This window comes from Carettochelys insculpta, chromosome 29 (assembly GCF_033958435.1).
Source record: "Carettochelys insculpta isolate YL-2023 chromosome 29, ASM3395843v1, whole genome shotgun sequence".
NCBI classification, from domain to species: Eukaryota; Metazoa; Chordata; order Testudines; family Carettochelyidae; genus Carettochelys; species Carettochelys insculpta.
Genome location: NC_134165.1, coordinates 1591095 through 1607467, shown reverse-complemented (window position 1 = coordinate 1607467; position 16373 = coordinate 1591095). Strand labels below are relative to the sequence as shown.

Sequence of the window (16373 nt, the reverse complement as noted above, 5' to 3'; positions counted from 1 at the left end):
GGGATCTAGCTGTGGCCTAAAGCACACTGGGGACACTGTATAAATAGGAGTTTGCTGGAGGGAGAGGCTTCTTTTTAAAACAAAACAAAAAACACACAAAAAAGCTGTTTTGGTTGATGTCAAAGTGAGTGCCCCCCTCCCCCCACCAAAAGAAGCAGCAGCAGCAGCAGCTCCGGGAGGCTTGGCCGGCTTGGGAAGAGGGAAGGAATTAAGCGAAGCTTTTTACAAGGAAATAAGTCTGGCAAGAGATGGGGGTGTTCAGAATTGCCCTTATACCAGCAGGCTGCAGGGCAGGAGGGCTGCACAGAACTGACTCCCTGCCAGTGCCCTGGGTGGGCAGGGCTCCACTGGGGTCCTGGCAACAAAGCAGGGGGCCAGGGCTGGGCAGGGTGCAAGGCAATGGGGGGGATCAGGAGCAGTGCTGTGGGTTCCTAACGTGTGGGAAGCATGTGGGGCTTATGACACCCAGGGCTCTCTCTCGGCTGCCCCCCTGCAGGGTAGGCAGTGGCTGGTGGCGGCTCCCTCCCTGGGCCAGGCAGGCTGGGATGCGGCAGCAGCAGGGCTCGGGGCAGCGCCAACCCCCTTCCCTCCCAGGGGAGTTACCCCAGCGTGGACCTGGGAGAGAGGGAAGGGGAAGAGGAGGCACAGCTGAGACTGGCAGCAGCTGTCAAGGGATCTCTCCCACCCAGGCCCCAGGGCTGGGCTGATTCCACTGAGGCCCCAGAGGCCAAGCACAGGGGCTGGGGGTTGTATTCAGAGCCTGGGGGCTTCCCATCCTGTGCACACAGGCCACACTTAGATACTTCATAAACACGTAGTGTTGCAAAAAAAAAAATTCCATCAGGCCACAGGCAGTCCACGTTTGACGTGCTTACTCTAGGGTGGCCAAGCAGCTCTCAGCCGTTCTAGACAACCACACCCCTTCCAGGAGTCTGATTTATCTCACCTACCCTCAAGTCTCACCTCGCTTATTGTGCTTACAGGACCAGATGTAAAAATACAGGTGTCCCAGCACGACTCCTGACCACTGGCTGACTTGCTCATTTTTACCACAGAAATAGAAAATAAATGCATTGGAATTTATTATACTTACATTTCCACATGATACTCCAGCCTGGTTTTCACTTGGGAACCCTATCTGAATGCCAAGCTTTGCTGCCTGGGGCTGATGCAGGTAACTTAGCTCAACTGCCCTGCTTGCTTCCCGCAGCCTTCCTGGCCGGCCCTGCACTTGCAACTCCCCTAAACTTGTCCCATAACCTCTTGGGGGTGACACATATGAGTCAAGAACCCTGGGCAGATCTCTGCCTACTGCTGGGCTGCACATGCCCCTGTTTGAGAACCTCTACACAGCACAGCTGTGATGAGACCTCACTGCTAGCCCCTGCCCCTCTCTGAGATGAGGTTTCTGTAATACCAGACACTGCACCATCCCAGCCTGGGCTTACTCAGGCCAGAGCACCCCAGCTCACCCTGCCTTCCCCCAGCATTGCTGTCTGGAGGACACCACTCTAGCAAGTAACTGGAGCCCTCTCTTTCCAAGGCTGGCTCAAGAGCATGCTCCTCCTGCCCTGCCATCTCTTTTATATAGCGCTCCTGGGCTCTGATTGGCTGCCATAAGTCTTACCCCGCCCTCACTGGCTCCCAGGACAGCACTCCCTGAGGGCTGTTTTTAACCCTTTCTATACCAGCGTGGGGCAATGGCCCCATCACACGCAGCTGTTGTCTGAGGCTGTCTTCACTGCAGGTTTTTGTCAACATTACTTATTTCAATAGTCTAACACCTAAATAAGTAATGTTGGAAAATCAGAGTCATGCAGCCACAGCATTGCAAAATGGAGCATTCTCATTTACAGACGCATTTATAGCGGGTCTTTGCCCACAAGAGCTAATGTTCCAAAATATCTGTTAGTCTGTAAGGTGCCACAGGGCTGCTCGTTGTTTCTGCAGATACAGACTAAGACAGCCACCCCTCTGATATTTATAGCCACAGTTCACAGCCACAGCACTGCAAAAGGAACCAGCACGTGAGCTGATAATAGCTCTGATTTATTCCCACACAGTCTTTTTCCACCTTGAAAAGTGGGGTGTTAGCAAAAGTTGTTTGCAGCCCTGGAGTAATTATTTTGAGGGAGAAAAACCTCTTATCTCAAATTATCCTGCTTGACTGTGTGAATGTTTTTTTTGGGGGGGCTTTCCACCCCACCCCACAGTGTAGACAAAACCATAATCACACTTACACAGCTGGAGAGTTTACATGGTCACCTTTAAATTAATTTCTAAGTAGCTCATAATGGGTTAATATCCCATTCAGACAAGATTTTAATGAACTACTGATCGGTAGAACAAAAAGCATCCTTCCTCGGTGGTGTTGGAACAATTTTAGGGTGAGGGTGCTGAGTTACACCCCTGCTTACACCCGTTCCGTGCTTCTCCCACAGTTGTCGACTCTCCTAGACTGGAGCAATCAGCTGCCATTCCTGGCAGTGGCCTCCAGCAAATGCTGAGCCCCAGACCAGCAGTGGAGCTTCCAGGGCCAGCGGCCTGGACCCACGGGCCAGCAGGGATCCTGCAGGGGTAGACAGGTGGTGGTGACGCCAGTGGGACTCCAGAAGTAAGGAACTGGGGTTCTCAAAGCTGCAGGATGTTGATAGCAGGGCCAGCCCCCTGGCATGGGGAAGCTGGCTGCAGCACCCGCCCCCACCTTGCATCCCTCCATTGATTCTGCATTAACCCTTCATAAACTATGTGTCTGTGAGATCTTAGCATACATCATGACCAAAGCAACACAGTACTGCCAACCCCAAGAGTTCAAAACCTGACAAGCTGGTCCTCCAGAATGATATCAGCTTAAAAATAGATGACTGTAACTAATACCCCGTTTGGGTTCACCTGAGCTGCCAGGCTGCTGTGTGTCTGCATTTCTGCACCATCAGGAGGGTCACAAGGTAACTGGTTTGTAGCGTGAGAGTAGAGGTGCACCCCTCATGCCATGACAACACAGCTTACCCTGAGATGTGCAATCAAAAGGTGACAGGCGGGTTTAGAGAACAGGGGGCAGAGGGGGAGGAAGAGGAGAAGAGGAAAAAGAGGCAGTGGGGAGTCACTTGTCATTAATAGGAGCCGTGGAAGAAGGAAATTAAGCTGAACAAAATCAGATGGGAAATAAGGGACAGAGGTTTAATGGGGAGAGTAATGAACTGCTAGAACAACTGCCCCAGGGAGGTGCTGGGTAGTCCATCGCTGACCATTTTAAAAATCAGACTCTCATGCACTTCTAAACGCTCTGCTCTTTGGGGGAGTCCTCTGGCCTTTGCTGTATGGGTCAGACCAGATGGGCCCCCTTGGCTTTGGAGTCTGAACCGACCTGAGCAGTTCTGGCTCTCAGCTTTAGCGAGCCACCCTGGGCAGCGAGGAGAACAAGGGCAGGTAGAGCGGATGGGACTCTGGGGAGACAGACCCTAAGGGGGAGGACTGTTCTCCCGCTGGAGTCTCCCGGGGTTTGTCGAGTTGTGTTTTAAACTTTGACAGGGATGGGACTTCCCGTGGGCAGACCCCAGCTGAGGAAAGAGCTGGAGGTGGAACCCACGAGCCCTGACTGGTTTTGTTAGTTTTACAGTGCTACAAGACTGCTTTTTTATTACAGGGGAAAGCAGTGACTGGCTGATGTGCAGCAATGAACGTGGCATCTTGGAAACGGAGACACCATTTCAGCCACCTCTGGGCTTGAGGCAACAATAGATAAACCCCTCACATCAAAGCCTCTCTCACAGTTTTATAGTAGGAGGTGGAAAGAAAAACTGCAGCTGACGGAACCAGCACAAAGCAGGCTGGGGTGCAGCATGGCCACAGGGGAGCTGAGTCAGACCACGCAGGCTAAAACCCTGACCTGAGCACAGCACCGGAGGAGAATAGGGATGTGCGTTGTGACCTCGTTTTTTTGTTTGCAATTTGTCAGAAGAAAGCACAGCATGGGGTGAACATTAGCTTGGAAAGGAGGGTGCCCCCTACTGGCACTGTCCCCACTTCCTTTCCCCAGATCTCAGCCGCACTTGGCTTGTGAGCTCAGGTCCTGCAGGATAGTGGACATCAGTGGATTAGAACACACTCCCCTCTTTATCGTCTGCTGTGCTGTAGAGGAGCCAGTGTTCCCTAGCATCCGACCGACTCCTTAAGTACCCCTAAAAAGGCTAACGCTGCACAAAGGCCTCCCAGTTTTGGCAACAGCACGATGTGACTACAGCTGTCAATGAAGAGAAAAATATCTGGAAAACAGAGCAGTGCTGAGACCCGAGCCAGCACTAACCTGGGGCGTCGGGCTCAGCTCTGCTAAAGACAGCAGCAGTTTTCCTGAATCAGACTGCCCCCAAAAGCAAGGGGAAGGCAAGGAAGAAAAGACCGGCATGAGAAACAGCAAGCCGTGGTGTGAAATTAACTAGCCAGCAGCAGTACAGCTCATGCCAAGGGAGAGTAAGAACAAAAGAGGAATGGTTTGCTCCTAAAAGCTTCTTTCTCTGGGTTTGTACAGCAGGTACTGCTGCCCAGAGACCTGAGGCAGCGTTTGGGTTAGGAAAGCTATTTGCATGAAAGGTGTTGGAAGCCTATGCACTGACTGGAACTGCCAGGCTCATGTTGCCACCCATTCCCACACAGGGCTGGCAGCTTTGCAGACAGACCATTCCTGCAGAGGGATTTACCCAGACAGGTGGACAGTGGAGAATGGTAAGATTGTGGGTTGTTGTTTTCCTGGAGCATGCAGGGTCCCGCACGCCTCATCTCTGCTTCTCCTGCTCTCTCTCTCTCTCTCTCTCACACACACACACCCCCCTCTCAGAGAGATTTTCTAGCTTTACTCTCCACCTCCCACAGCCTTGGCACACCTCCCTGTCCCTCTGTCCTGCCATACACAATCACACACTCATGGTCTTTCTGACTTTAGAGATGCACACATAGTCTGTGTCTAACACAACTTCTGCATCTCTCATTCTCCCAGTGGGCCAAAGTGCTGGATAGGCTGTGAGTCTGGTTCTCAGCTACCTTCTCCCTGTGCTTGGGGAAGGAGTTTGGTGGCTTCCCTTCACGCACCTGCATACTGGAGCTGCCTGATGGCTGGTGTAAGTTAGAGCAGCGTTAAGGCTGTTCTAACACAAGCTCTGTGCCCTCTGAAGCAGGCTAGCTGTAATGCAGCAAGCTCTGGTTTGCCCCTCCACACCAAAGGCTGGGAACAAGGCGGGTGCAGGGCCTCTATGCCAATTCCACACCAGCCAGGAAGGCTCCCTCCCAGCCAGGAGTCAGAGGATCCTGACAGACCTAAAGAACCAAAAGTCGGTGCAGCCCAGAGGCTATTTACTGTCTGCAGTGGAGCTGAAAGGCAGGCTGAGCTGACGTGTCGTAATTAAAGATTTGACAACTCAAAGAGGAATCCCTCAGACTCTAGTCCCTGCAGCTGTTTGATCACTTATTAAAAGATTAAATAAAGCATTAGGACGGAATCTGTAAGAACCCAACATGCTCCTGTGTACGGCCTCAGAGTTCCAGCCCAGCTGCAGAACAATCTTGTGGCCTGTGAAGCCGTGTCCTCCTTCCCCCGTCACCTTCCCCAGAAATGCTGGCTGCCCTAGTGCAGGACTGTTACTCCCTGGACTGTCTCTTCTGCAATACCCACCCAGCAGTCATGGACCTGTTCCCACGTGGATGTCTGCCCACAAGAGAAAGCTGCTCCTTTGCTATAACAGTGCATGGGAGGTTTTCCTTAATTCTCTAGTGCCCTCTGCTGCTTCTTTGGGATCCAACAGGAAAAAGTCTCCACTTCTAGAACTACAGGTCACCAAAGGAAATTAATGGGTAGCAAGTTTAAAAAGTAATTAGATAATTTCACGGAGGATAGAGCCCTTCATTGCTGTTAGCCAGGATGGGCAGGAAGGGATGCAACCATCGAATCACAGAACACTAGGACTGGAAGGGATGTTCAGAGGTCATTGAGTCCAGTCCCTGCCCTCACGGCAGGGCCAAGCACCGTCTAGACCATTCCCGACTGGTGTCTGTCTGACCTGCTCTTCAATATCTCCACTGATGGTGATTTGACAAATTCCCCAGGCAATTTCTCCAGTGTTCAACCACCCTGACAGGCAGGAAGTTTTTCCTAATGTTCAACCTAAACCTCCCTTGCTGCAGTTTAAGCCCATTGCCAAGGAGAACAATTTTTTCCCTCCTTCTTGTAACCTTCTTTGAGGTACTTGAAAACCGCTGTCATGTCCCCTCTCAGCCTTCACGTTTCTAAACTAAACAAGCCCAGTTTTTTCTGTCCTCCCTCACAGCTCATGTTCTCTAGACCCTTCATCATTCTTGTTGCTCATCTCTGGACCTTTTCCAGTTTCTCCACATCTTTCTTGATCCCTCTAAAAGTTTCCTCTAATTTTCTTTCAGTGTTCTCTCTAATTTTTATCCAGCCATGTGCAAAATAAATTTTGTTACATGCACTCAGGCAGGTGCATATATGCACCACCAATAGAAACACTTGCTGTCGGCTGTGGGTGGCTGCATGCAATCTGGTAATTACTAGCCAGGAGGGCAGTTAGCAATAGCTTGGATCAGCCCAATTATATTTCATTCTGAGGTTTATTTCATCTCTCTGTCCTCCCCTACAGTGTCCACTCCCAGACTGACCGTCCCCGAGACCCAACCGGAACCAGAAGTCTCTTTGTCCAGATTATTGGTTGAAGGCCACCTGAGGTGACTGCTGCTCCTCCTTTTCCGCTTGCTCAATCTGCTCCTCCGTCAGGATGACTGGTTTGTACTTCTCGTCAAAGAGTTTTTCATTGGCCTCCGAGTGGAGGTTCCTGGCAGAGATGGTCCTGAGATGCTGGGGGAGATATTTGAATTCCTCTTCATTGATGTCCGAATCCTTCATTTTTGAACTTAAAACCCACCAGCGTCCCAGGAATCCTACATCCAGGATCCGTCCAGGAAAGTCCATCCAGCGGGGCTCCAGGTATTTGCAGTGAGCCTGGTACAGAGCAGCTTCCGCATCAAAGGGAGCCTGGTAGGTGAGGGAGAAGACGACCAGGCTCTGGTAGCGCAGCTGCCCTTGGTTCCTGAGTTTCATCAGGTGCTGGACGTGCCCCTCGGAGCCGCTGTTCCGGACCCAGGGGGAGAGGAGGAGGAGGGTGCTGGCGGCTTCGAGGAGGGAGGACTCAAAAGAGGTTTCGCAGGGGACGTTGCGGCTGCAGACGGTGGCTCCGGCCAACAGCGAGAGGTACAGTCCAGCTTTCCCAGGTTGCTCCTTCACGCCAAGGGCCACGTCCCTGCAGGCGTCGGCATAGTCATGCAGCAGGTTCTTGCACCATGCACCTGCGTGGGGAGAGAAAGGTCAGTGGCTGCTGTCTGGGAAGAAGTATCGGAGGGGGAGCCGTGTTAGTCTGGATCTGTAACAGCTACGATGGGTCCTGTGGCACCTTATAGACTAACAGAAAAGTTTTGAGCATGAGCTTTCGTGAGCACAGACTCACTTCACCAGATGCTGGTCTTGGAAATCTAAGACTTGGAAATCTAAGACCAGCATCTGGTGAAGTGAGTCTGTGCTCACGAAAGCTCACGCTCAAAACTTTTCTGTTAGTCTATAAGGTGCCACAGGACCCTGCGTTGCTGTCTGGGGAGAGGCACCTAGCCACCCCCAGCGCCTTTGGGTACTGGGGCACGGGCTCACGCAGGGGGAAGAGCTCAAGCACAGCGGGCAAAAGGACCTGGACTGCCAGCGCCGTGCTCCAGTGTGTACCCCAAAGAACCCAGGCGTCCGGGTCAGCAAATCCCGCCCCCCAAAGAACCCAGGCGTCCGGGTCAGCAAATCCCCACCCCCCCCAAAGAACCCAGGCGTCCGGATCAGCAAATCCCGCCCCCCAAAGAACCCAGGCGTCCGGGTCAGCAAATCCCCACCCCCCCCAAAGAACCCAGGCGTCCGGGTCAGCAAATCCCCACCCCCCCCAAAGAACCCAGGCGTCCGGATCAGCAAATCCCGCCCCCCAAAGAACCCAGGCGTCCGGGTCAGCAAATCCCGCCCCCCCAAAGGACCCAGGCGTCCGGGCTACCGACCGTTCACCCAGGAACTTACCCAGCCGGGTGGTGCCGATCCGCTGCCAGCGGCTCCCGCTCCCCGCCATGGCCGGCACCGGAAGTGGTTTCCACCCGGCCGGGAGACGGGGCGGGGCGGGGCCGGGCGAGACCATCGGGGCGGGGGGCGGGGGGCGGGGCGGGCTCCCCCGCGGCGGGACGTGCGCCAGGCCGGGCGGGATCGACACGCAGCAGCTGGAGGGACGCCAGGCAGGTAGCGCTGGCGGGGGTGGGGGTCGTTCCCTCCAGCCGGCCCCGCCCCCTGCCTCAGTTTCCCCGCCGCGGCCGGAGCTGCCTGGGCCGGGCCGGGGCGGCGGCCCGAGGAAGCCGGGTGGGGGGCGGCCGCGGCCCGGCAGAGGAAGGGCCCCGCCCTGGGTTCCAGGCCGGATCTACGGGTCGGGTCTCCCCCCCCCTGCCCCCCGGGCTCTCCTGCACGCGCGACCCCCGCCCCGCGCTCCCCGCCGGCCGGGTGCCCACCAGCGGCCCAGGGCAGCGCGGCGCCCGGCCCGGCGCGCTCGGGCTCCGTCCCGCCTTCAGCCCTAAGCGCGCTCGCTCCGCTCTGCCCGCAGCGGAGTCCCTGCCTGCGGCAGCCCCAGCGATGGCCGCCTCCGACGAGCTCCAGTTCCACGGTGAGCCTGGGCCTTCCGGGAGGATTTCAGCCGCCAGCGTCGCCCTTCGGGGCGGGTATTTCCGTCCCTCCTGTCCCAGGCACCCCGGAGCTCCGGGACGCAGCTGGGTCTGCCCGGCTGCGCTGTCACCCCCAGAAAACAGGTGGTCGACACTGGTGCCTGTCAGGAGGCTGCCCTGTCTCTAGGGCTGGAGCCACCTGCATCCGTTACGTGTCCTGCTAGGAGATTTCTACCTGGCGCTCACTGAAGGAGGCCTTGAGCTTAGAGCAGTGGGCTGGGGTGGTTCCCTGCTTTGCTCTGCCACTGGCCTGCTGGTTGTCCTAGGAAAAGTTACTTCCCCTCTCCTGCCTCACTTTCCCCATCTGTAACATGGGGAGGATGAGCCCGATTGCTCACTGCTTTGCAAAGGAGTGGAAGAGGCTACATGAGAACCAGAGATTATTCTTTTTATGACACAACACCATGCAGTGGCTGGCTACAGCCAGCCGGGGCAAAACAGCCTGATGCCCGACCCTTATTACAGATAACAGGGCCAGAATCAGAGTGGTAGATAGTCCAGTTGGGAAGGTTACAGACCCTGATGCTGCGGGGCCTGACCCAACCTTGGACCACTTGTAATCAGAAGCAACACCTCCCTCATAGGAGCTTAGCCCCTGGCTGTCCCTGCAGGTCTTCTGTCATCTCCCCTGCAGCAGCTGGCCCTGGCCCCTCTGGGAGAGAGAGGCCTCTGCAGCCGTGGCTGTGGGTGTTTGTGTTCCTAACCTGCTCTGCCTAACAGAGGTCCCCCCTGCCAGGAAAGAGTTAATAGGCCCATTCCTTCTCTGCTTCTTTCTGGGTTTGATTTTGGCCTCCCCAGGGAGTGGGGTCTGAACAGTTCGGCGTGGGGAGATGATCCAGGGGCTGGGCCAAGGTCGCACAGGGGTAGGTTGGTAGCAGGGGTTGGACCACGTGTGGCCGAGCTGAACCAGCCCAGATCAGGAGGGGCAGGGATTTGGAGCCGCAGCTGCCAGCTGAAGTCAGGGCCGGGGAAGCTGATTTCCAGCCTGGTCTGACTGCTGCAGAATTCGACCAGGCGGCCGACTTGCTGGCCAGGAACCCCGGTGCCACGACCACCAGTATCAGTGAGCAGCCAGGCCAGGCAGCTGTGAACGTGGGCTCGAGCTACGTGGAGGGGCAGCTAGGAGAGGAGACCGATACAACCGAGGTGAGGACCAGCTCAGGGTGGACAGGGACTGGGGGGGGCTCAAGTGGGCTAGGGACATTTCCCCTCCAGGGGGCACTAGCCCCCTCCACCCCCCCAGGCAGGGGCCTGGGTGGCTGGCTCAGGTCAGCATTTGCTCTCGTTTGTTCCGTCCATGTGTGGAATAGTTTCTATGTGTGGCAAGGCAGGTGCAGCTGTGCACCACCAGTAGCACACAGGCTGTGGGCTGAGGGTGCTCTGCTACCAGCTGGGCAGCATTCAACCCCCTCCGGAGCAGCTGCCCGAGCACCCAGCTGGGCAGGTGTGGAGGAAATGAGACACGGGGCCGGTCCCATCCCAGCGACGCAGGCTGGGGGTGCTCAGCACTCGGCTCAAACGAGCGTTCCGGCCCCAGCTGCCTCGCCAGTGGTGGCTGTTTGTTTGCTGGTTGAAGCAGCTGGGAGCGCCCCCCCCCCCCCCCCCGCATTGCCGAAACCACCAGCCCAGAGTGAGCTGGGTGGGGCCCAAGCAGGTGCTTAAACCCTTCCCTGAATCAGGGCCCCCGGGCTGCTGAGGAGCCTGGCTCTGAGGCCAGGGCCCAAGAGGGGGGAGGGAAATGGACCCCACTCCCTGGGTGTTCAGCAGAGAGGCTGACTGCGATCCCAGCGCTCAGGGCTGTGGGTCAGCCCTGCCATGAAACTGCCACCAGCACAGCCGGGCCTCTTGCCCCTTTCCACCCACACAGCTCCTGAGCGCCCAGCAGAAGCAGCAGCCCAGTTTCTGGACCTTCCAGTACTACCAGATGTTCTTCGACGTCGACACCTCCCAGGTAACGCAACGCTGGCAGGAGCAGCTGTGCTGGGGAGAACCTGGCAGCACACGGGCCCCTGGGACAGGCTGGCCTGAAGGCCCAGCTTTCAGCATCCCCCAAGGGATCAAGGCGCGATTGTGCAGGGAGGCAGGGATGGTGCCCAAGCAGGGGGGACCCGGTTCCCCAGTGGCAGCTGCAGCTCACTGGTTGGGCAGTTGGTCGCAGGGCGCAGGTGTTTCTGGCTCTGCCACTGCCAGCCTGGGCAATCCTGGCAAGTCAGGCTGGGGGAGTTCCCTGCCTGGGTGATGACCCCTCCTTTGCCCTCAGGGCAGGGAGCGTCTCCGGGCTCTGGGCTGGGGGGCTGGACTTTGGTGGGGTTTAGAATGATTGAAGGCTGGTTGTTGCAATAGGACAATAGGCTGCTGCTTGGGGGAGGGCGAAGGCTTCCAGGGACTAGAACCTGCTGAGACCTGGCCGGGTGGGTGGGTGGGTGGAAACAGCTCGTCTGCCCTGGGCGGTGACCCAGCTTGCCAGGGCCCCACAGCTTGAGCTGGACGGGGTCGCCATAGCTGGGGCTGGGCCACAGCCTCTCACCTGGAATGGCTCATGCTGCCCCCCCGTTCTGTACTCTACTGGCCTTAACCTTGGTATCCTTGTGCCCCCGGCTCTGGACCCCAGAGCGGGGCAGGAAAACCCACTTGGCCTGGGAGCCTGTAATTCAGGGGCAGGGAGGAGAGGGGAAGAACTCCTGGTACCAGCCTGGGAGCGGGTATCCCCAATGGTAGGCGCTGCACAGATGGCCAAGTGGCCCCTGCCCATGGGCGAAGGCTGGGGGCATCCCCCTAAACCGGGCACATCCCACCCCCCAGGTGCTGGACAGGATCAAGGGGGCTCTGCTGCCGCTGCCTGGGAAGAACTTTGTACGGCACCATCTACGGCACAACCCTGACCTGTACGGTGAGTAGGGGGCCAGGCGGCGAGACCCCTGCTGGCACTGACTGCCCTAGGCAGCACTCGGCTAATGTGCCCCTGCCCCTTGGCTCTGCCCACCCTGGGCTAGAGCTGGGCTGCTTCCTGTTGCCTTAGGGGAGCCTGGAGAGCAGGCAGCTGCAGAGCCAGCAGGTGGTTCCTCTCACCTGCCCTCCTGCCTCCCCAGGACCCTTCTGGATCTGTGCCACACTGGCCTTCACACTCGCCCTCAGCAGCAATGTGGCCACCGCCCTGGAGCGCCGGGGCGACCCTTCCTTCCACTACAGCCCCCAGTTCCACAAAGGTGAGCGCCCCGGCCCGGCCGACCCTTCCTTCCACTACAGCCCCCAGTTCCACAAAGGTGAGCGCCCCGGCCCGGCCGACCCTTCCTTCCGCTACGGCCCCCAGTTCCACAAAGGTGAGCGCCACGGCCCGGCCGACCCCTCCTTCCGCTACGGCCCCCAGTTCCACAAAGGTGAGCGCCACGGCCCGGCCGACCCCTCCTTCCGCTACGACCCCCAGTTCCACAAAGGTGAGCGCCCCAGCCCGGCCGACCCTTCCTTCCGCTACGGCCCCCAGTTCCACAAAGGTGAGCGCCCCGGCCCGGCCGACCCTTCCTTCCGCTACGGCCCCCAGTTCCACAAAGGTGAGCGCCACGGCCCGGCCGACCCCTCCTTCCGCTACGGCCCCCAGTTCCACAAAGGTGAGCGCCCCGGCCCGGCCGACCCTTCCTTCCGCTACGGCCCCCAGTTCCACAAAGGTGAGCGCCCCGGCCCGGCCGACCCTTCCTTCCGCTACGGCCCCCAGTTCCACAAAGGTGAGCGCCACGGCCCGGCCGACCCCTCCTTCCGCTACGACCCCCAGTTCCACAAAGGTGAGCGCCACGACCCGGCCGACCCTTCCTTCCGCTACGGCCCCCCGTTCCACAAAGGTGAGCGCCACGGCCCGGCCGACCCTTCCTTCCGCTACAGCCCCCAGTTCCACAAAGGTGAGCGCCCCGGCCCGGCCGACCCCTCCTTCCGCTATGGCCCCCCGTTCCACAGAGGTGAGCGCCCCGGCCCGGCCGACCCCTCCTTCCGCTACGGCCCCCCGTTCCACAGAGGTGAGTGCCCCGGCCCGGCCGACCCCTCCTTCCGCTACGGCCCCCCGTTCCACAGAGGTGAGCGCCCCGGCCCAGCCTGCGCCCTGACTAGCCCCAGCTGCCAGGGCAGGGCCACACAGCCAGGCGCAGAACAGGGGAGTGCTGGTGCTTGCCCCCCCCCCCCCCCAACCTCCCCTCCCAGAGCCCTGGCACCTGCCCCAGAGCCAGAAGTCCTGGCTCCAGCTGTCACCATAACCACCAGTGCCTGAATCAGTCCCTGGGGGAAGGGTTGTCAGGGCTGTTGCCTACCCTGGCCCTTCCTCCCTGCATGTAACCACCATCTGTGCCCTCTCTCCAGTGACCGTCGCTGGGGCCATTATCTATTGCTACGCTGGGCTGGCCCCCCTGGCCCTCTGGGGGTACCTCCAGTGGCGCAAAGGACCCACTGGTCCCCTGGGCTCCTACAGCTTCCTGGAGACGGCCTGTGTGTACGGCTACTCGCTCTTCGTCTACATTCCCACCTCGGTGAGCCTCTGGTCTGGCCCGGCCCAGCCAGCCCCGGCCCTGGGGCCAGCAGCAGAGAGGGTGGGAGGCATGTGGCTGATCCCCCTTCCCCCTCTCCCCCTGCAGATCCTGTGGCTGGTCCCAGCCGCCTGGCTCCAGTGGTTCCTGCTAGCCATGGCCGCAGCGCTCTCGGGCTCGGTGCTGGCGCTTGCATTCTGGCCGCTGCTCCGTGCTGATGGCAGGGTGCCGGCGCTGGCCCTGCTGGCCACTGTTGTCTCGCTCCACGTGCTGCTGGCTGTCGGCTGCAAGGTGTGCCCAGCGTGCCCGGCTCCTGGGGGAGGCTACTTGGGGCACCCTGGTTCTGCCCAGCAGCACTGCTGTGAGGCAGGGCCTGAGCTCTGGAGGGGACCCTGCTGGGGTTGTGTACTTGGCCTCTGGCTATGAGGGGGAAACTGAGGCACAGCACGGCACCCCACCCCCGAGGCAGGGCCAGCCCCAGCCTGGCTGATCCCAGCTCCTGTTTTTTCTTGTAGCTCTATTTTTTCCAGGCACCTCCCAGCACTGTCGCTACCTCCCCGCTCGTGGCCCAGCAGCCCCAGGTGCAGCCCCCTCCTCCAGCCAATGCTTCAACACCGCTGCACCAGTGAGGTGAGACTGGGTGCTGCAGGACTCAGGCCAGGGCTGCTCAGGCAGCTGTGACAGGCTCCCCCAGCAGGAGCTCAAGGGGCTGGATTTGTGCCTGCCCTGGGGAGCCCCAGGTGCTGTGGCCAGTGCCCAAGTTGGCAGTTTCTGGGAACACCTTGCTGCCCCCCCACCGGAGCTCTCTCTGGGCCCAGGGCCAGCCTCCACCCCAGAGCAGGGAAGCGCCGGTACCCTTGTCCCTCACTCGAGGCTTCTACGTTCATAGGTGCTGCTGCCCGGCCCTGGCACAGGAGGAAGGGCCCTTACCCTGGCCACAGAGCTATCAGCAGCACTGCCTGGGGATGCACTGCTCAGCAACCGTTCCCCCAGCCCTTGGCTCCTTCCTGGCTGGGAGTGGGGCCAGAGTGGTGACAGGCACAGCCCAGGTCCAGGCCTGCTGGGACCTGCCCGCCCCCAGGGCTCCCTGCAGGCTGGGGCAGCTGGCATGTGCAGCCCACGGCTCAGGCCCACACCCAGCACTGCTGTTCTAGCCCCAGGTGAGGGCAGCTGGGAGCTCTCCCAGGGTAGGGCCCAATGCTAAATGCCCCCGGCCAGCTGGGACAAAGCACATGCAATGGGGTTTCTGACCCCACCCCCGCAGCTCTAGGGCTGGCTGCCCCTCAGGGAAGGATCACTGAGCCTGGGGCGAGGCCCAAGGAGCGAGAGCCATTGTCTGTGCAAGTGGTGATTGAAATAAACATGCAGGGGCTTGGCCCCCAGTACTGAGCTGGTTCCTGTGTTGAGGGGACAGTTCATTGCAGCTGGAGGCCCCAGCCAGAGCCACGTCACACAAGGGGCCAGCAAACACCCAGCCTGGCACCAGCCTTCAAAACCCTTCTGCTTTATTGGTTTGGAGAGCCTGGGCTGGGCCAGGCCACCCTCCCTGGGGGCTGTTCCATAGGGGCCCTGCAGAGCCCTTGCAGAAATCACCACAGGGCAGGGGGCTCTTGGAACAGAAAGCAGACGCAGCCAGGGTGGCGGTGACACCACTGACACCTGCACTGGCCTAGGGGGGCATCCGCCCCAGGCCAGGGCCATGGCAAGGCTGGCTCTGCACTGCCAGCAAAGGGCAGGGACTCAGGGGCAGAACTAGCAGCAGCCCTGTGGCACAGGGGAGTTGGAGCCGGCAGCTGCGCTGGTTAGGGCTCCCCTGCCATGCCAGCATTGCCCAGGAGGCAGGTACCAGGCCTGCTGGTCACAGCTGCCTTAGGGAGCAGCCTGGCTGGCTGCCGGCCAGGGTGGGGGAACTAAAAACCTTCCCCCTGAGGCAGGGGAGCTCCTGGGCCAAGGTCACTGGGTGCAGGGAAGTAGCTTCTCCAGTACCCTGCCCCCGCCCCCAGCAGAACTGCCCAGCTGCCCACCAGCGGGGGGTGGGAGGGGCCTGCTGGCAGCAGGGAGTGGGGCTGTGCCTGCCGTTCCATGGGCTGGGCTGTGCCCCGGGAGCTGCTGAAGGGGCCAGGCCTGTGCTGCAGCCCCCCCAGCCCTTGGGGAGTGGTGCTCTAGGAGGGTTTCACTACATGATCGGTGGCAGGGGACAGATCCTGGGGGGCTCGGCTGGGGAGGAGCTGAGGTTCCACATTCCATAAAAAACTGTCCAAGTCCACTACCAAAGAGCGGAGAAGGTGGGGGGTGCGGCCCGGGGGCACCAAACCAGCCCCAGCGAGCCAGCGGGCGGGGGCGGGGCGGGGCAGGCTTCATTTGGTTTCCTGGCACTGTCAGTTCAGAGGGGGTGGCGGGGGGGCGTCTTAGCTCCCATAATGCATTGTGTTGGTGGTGATGGACATGGGGGAGGCCATGGAGATAGCCGGCCCCCCCATGGTGAACTGGCTGTTGACAGGGTAGTGAGTGCTGGACCCGCCTCCGCTCTGGCTGCCGGAGGAGCCTGCAGAGGAAAGAAAAGGAGGCGCTGTCAGAACTGCCGGGCCCAGGCAAGCGCCCTGCGGGTGATGGCCTGAGCTGCGCCTGCCTGGGGGAACACAGGGGAGGTGAGCAGCCAAGATTCCCTGGGTGCTGGGGCTGGATGCGGCCTGGAGCTTACCTGGGACGATGCCGGTGCTCATGATGGAGCCCATCCTGGAGTGCGTGTGATTCACAATTCCTGCGCTGGCTGCTAAAAGGCAACAAGAGACACTGCATGAGCAGCACAGGGAACCCCCCAGGTCACAGCCCCCCCCCCCCCCCCCCCCCCCGACTCTCAGCCCCCAGGTGGAGGGATTTAAATCAAGTTCCTTGCTGGTATTTTGCATATTTTCTGAAAGTGGCGCAAATCACTAACACGGTCATTTACGGCTCAGTCCTGCACGCGACAGCGCCCAGGAAGGGAGGTCTTCTGCGGGGGCTCAGACAGATTAATAAGAATTCAGTTAGGAAACAGCCATAACACGTATCACCTGTGGCAAGCTGCAGCAGGAC

The 16373-nt window shown here is 59.4% G+C and overlaps 3 protein-coding genes across 10 annotated transcripts in view; 1 reads left to right on the top strand and 2 right to left on the bottom strand.

Moving 5' to 3' along the window:
• Positions 1-1726: 1726 nt before the first annotated feature.
• On the bottom strand, positions 1727-8222 carry TIMM29 (translocase of inner mitochondrial membrane 29). Its single transcript, XM_074980288.1, is given in 4 exon segments — positions 1727-7350; positions 8108-8157; positions 8159-8204; positions 8207-8222. Coding segments are annotated over 4 exon segments (753 nt in total). The 3' UTR covers positions 1727-6709.
• Positions 8223-8226: 4 nt separating this feature from the next.
• YIPF2 (Yip1 domain family member 2) lies at positions 8227-14676 on the top strand. 3 transcript variants are annotated; one of them, XM_074980285.1, is made up of 10 exons: positions 8227-8320; positions 8676-8735; positions 9797-9939; positions 10661-10744; positions 11596-11683; positions 11883-11999; positions 13135-13301; positions 13407-13589; positions 13814-13928; positions 14188-14676. In XM_074980285.1, the coding sequence occupies exons 2-9, from the start codon at positions 8705-8707 to the stop codon at positions 13925-13927; spliced, it is 927 nt and encodes a 308-aa protein (XP_074836386.1). In that variant the 5' UTR covers positions 8227-8320; positions 8676-8704; the 3' UTR covers position 13928; positions 14188-14676. The 3 variants fall into 3 exon arrangements, with proteins under 3 accessions (XP_074836386.1, XP_074836387.1, XP_074836388.1); XM_074980287.1 differs by having other exon boundaries at positions 8298-8316; XM_074980286.1 differs by lacking the exon at positions 11883-11999.
• A 106-nt stretch (positions 14677-14782) lies between these two features.
• CARM1 (coactivator associated arginine methyltransferase 1) overlaps positions 14783-16373 on the bottom strand; it is a 36515-nt gene continuing 34924 nt past the window's right edge. For 3 of the 6 annotated variants that reach the window (XM_074980279.1, XM_074980282.1, XM_074980281.1), the window contains 2 exons: positions 16000-16071; positions 14783-15843 (listed from right to left, as the gene is read on the bottom strand). In XM_074980279.1, coding sequence (XP_074836380.1) covers positions 15707-15843; positions 16000-16071 — 209 coding nt within the window. In that variant the 3' untranslated portion in view covers positions 14783-15706. Of the gene's footprint in view, positions 16072-16373 lie in introns of all 6 variants that reach the window. The other 3 variants (XM_074980280.1, XM_074980283.1, XM_074980278.1) reach the window with 2 other exon arrangements.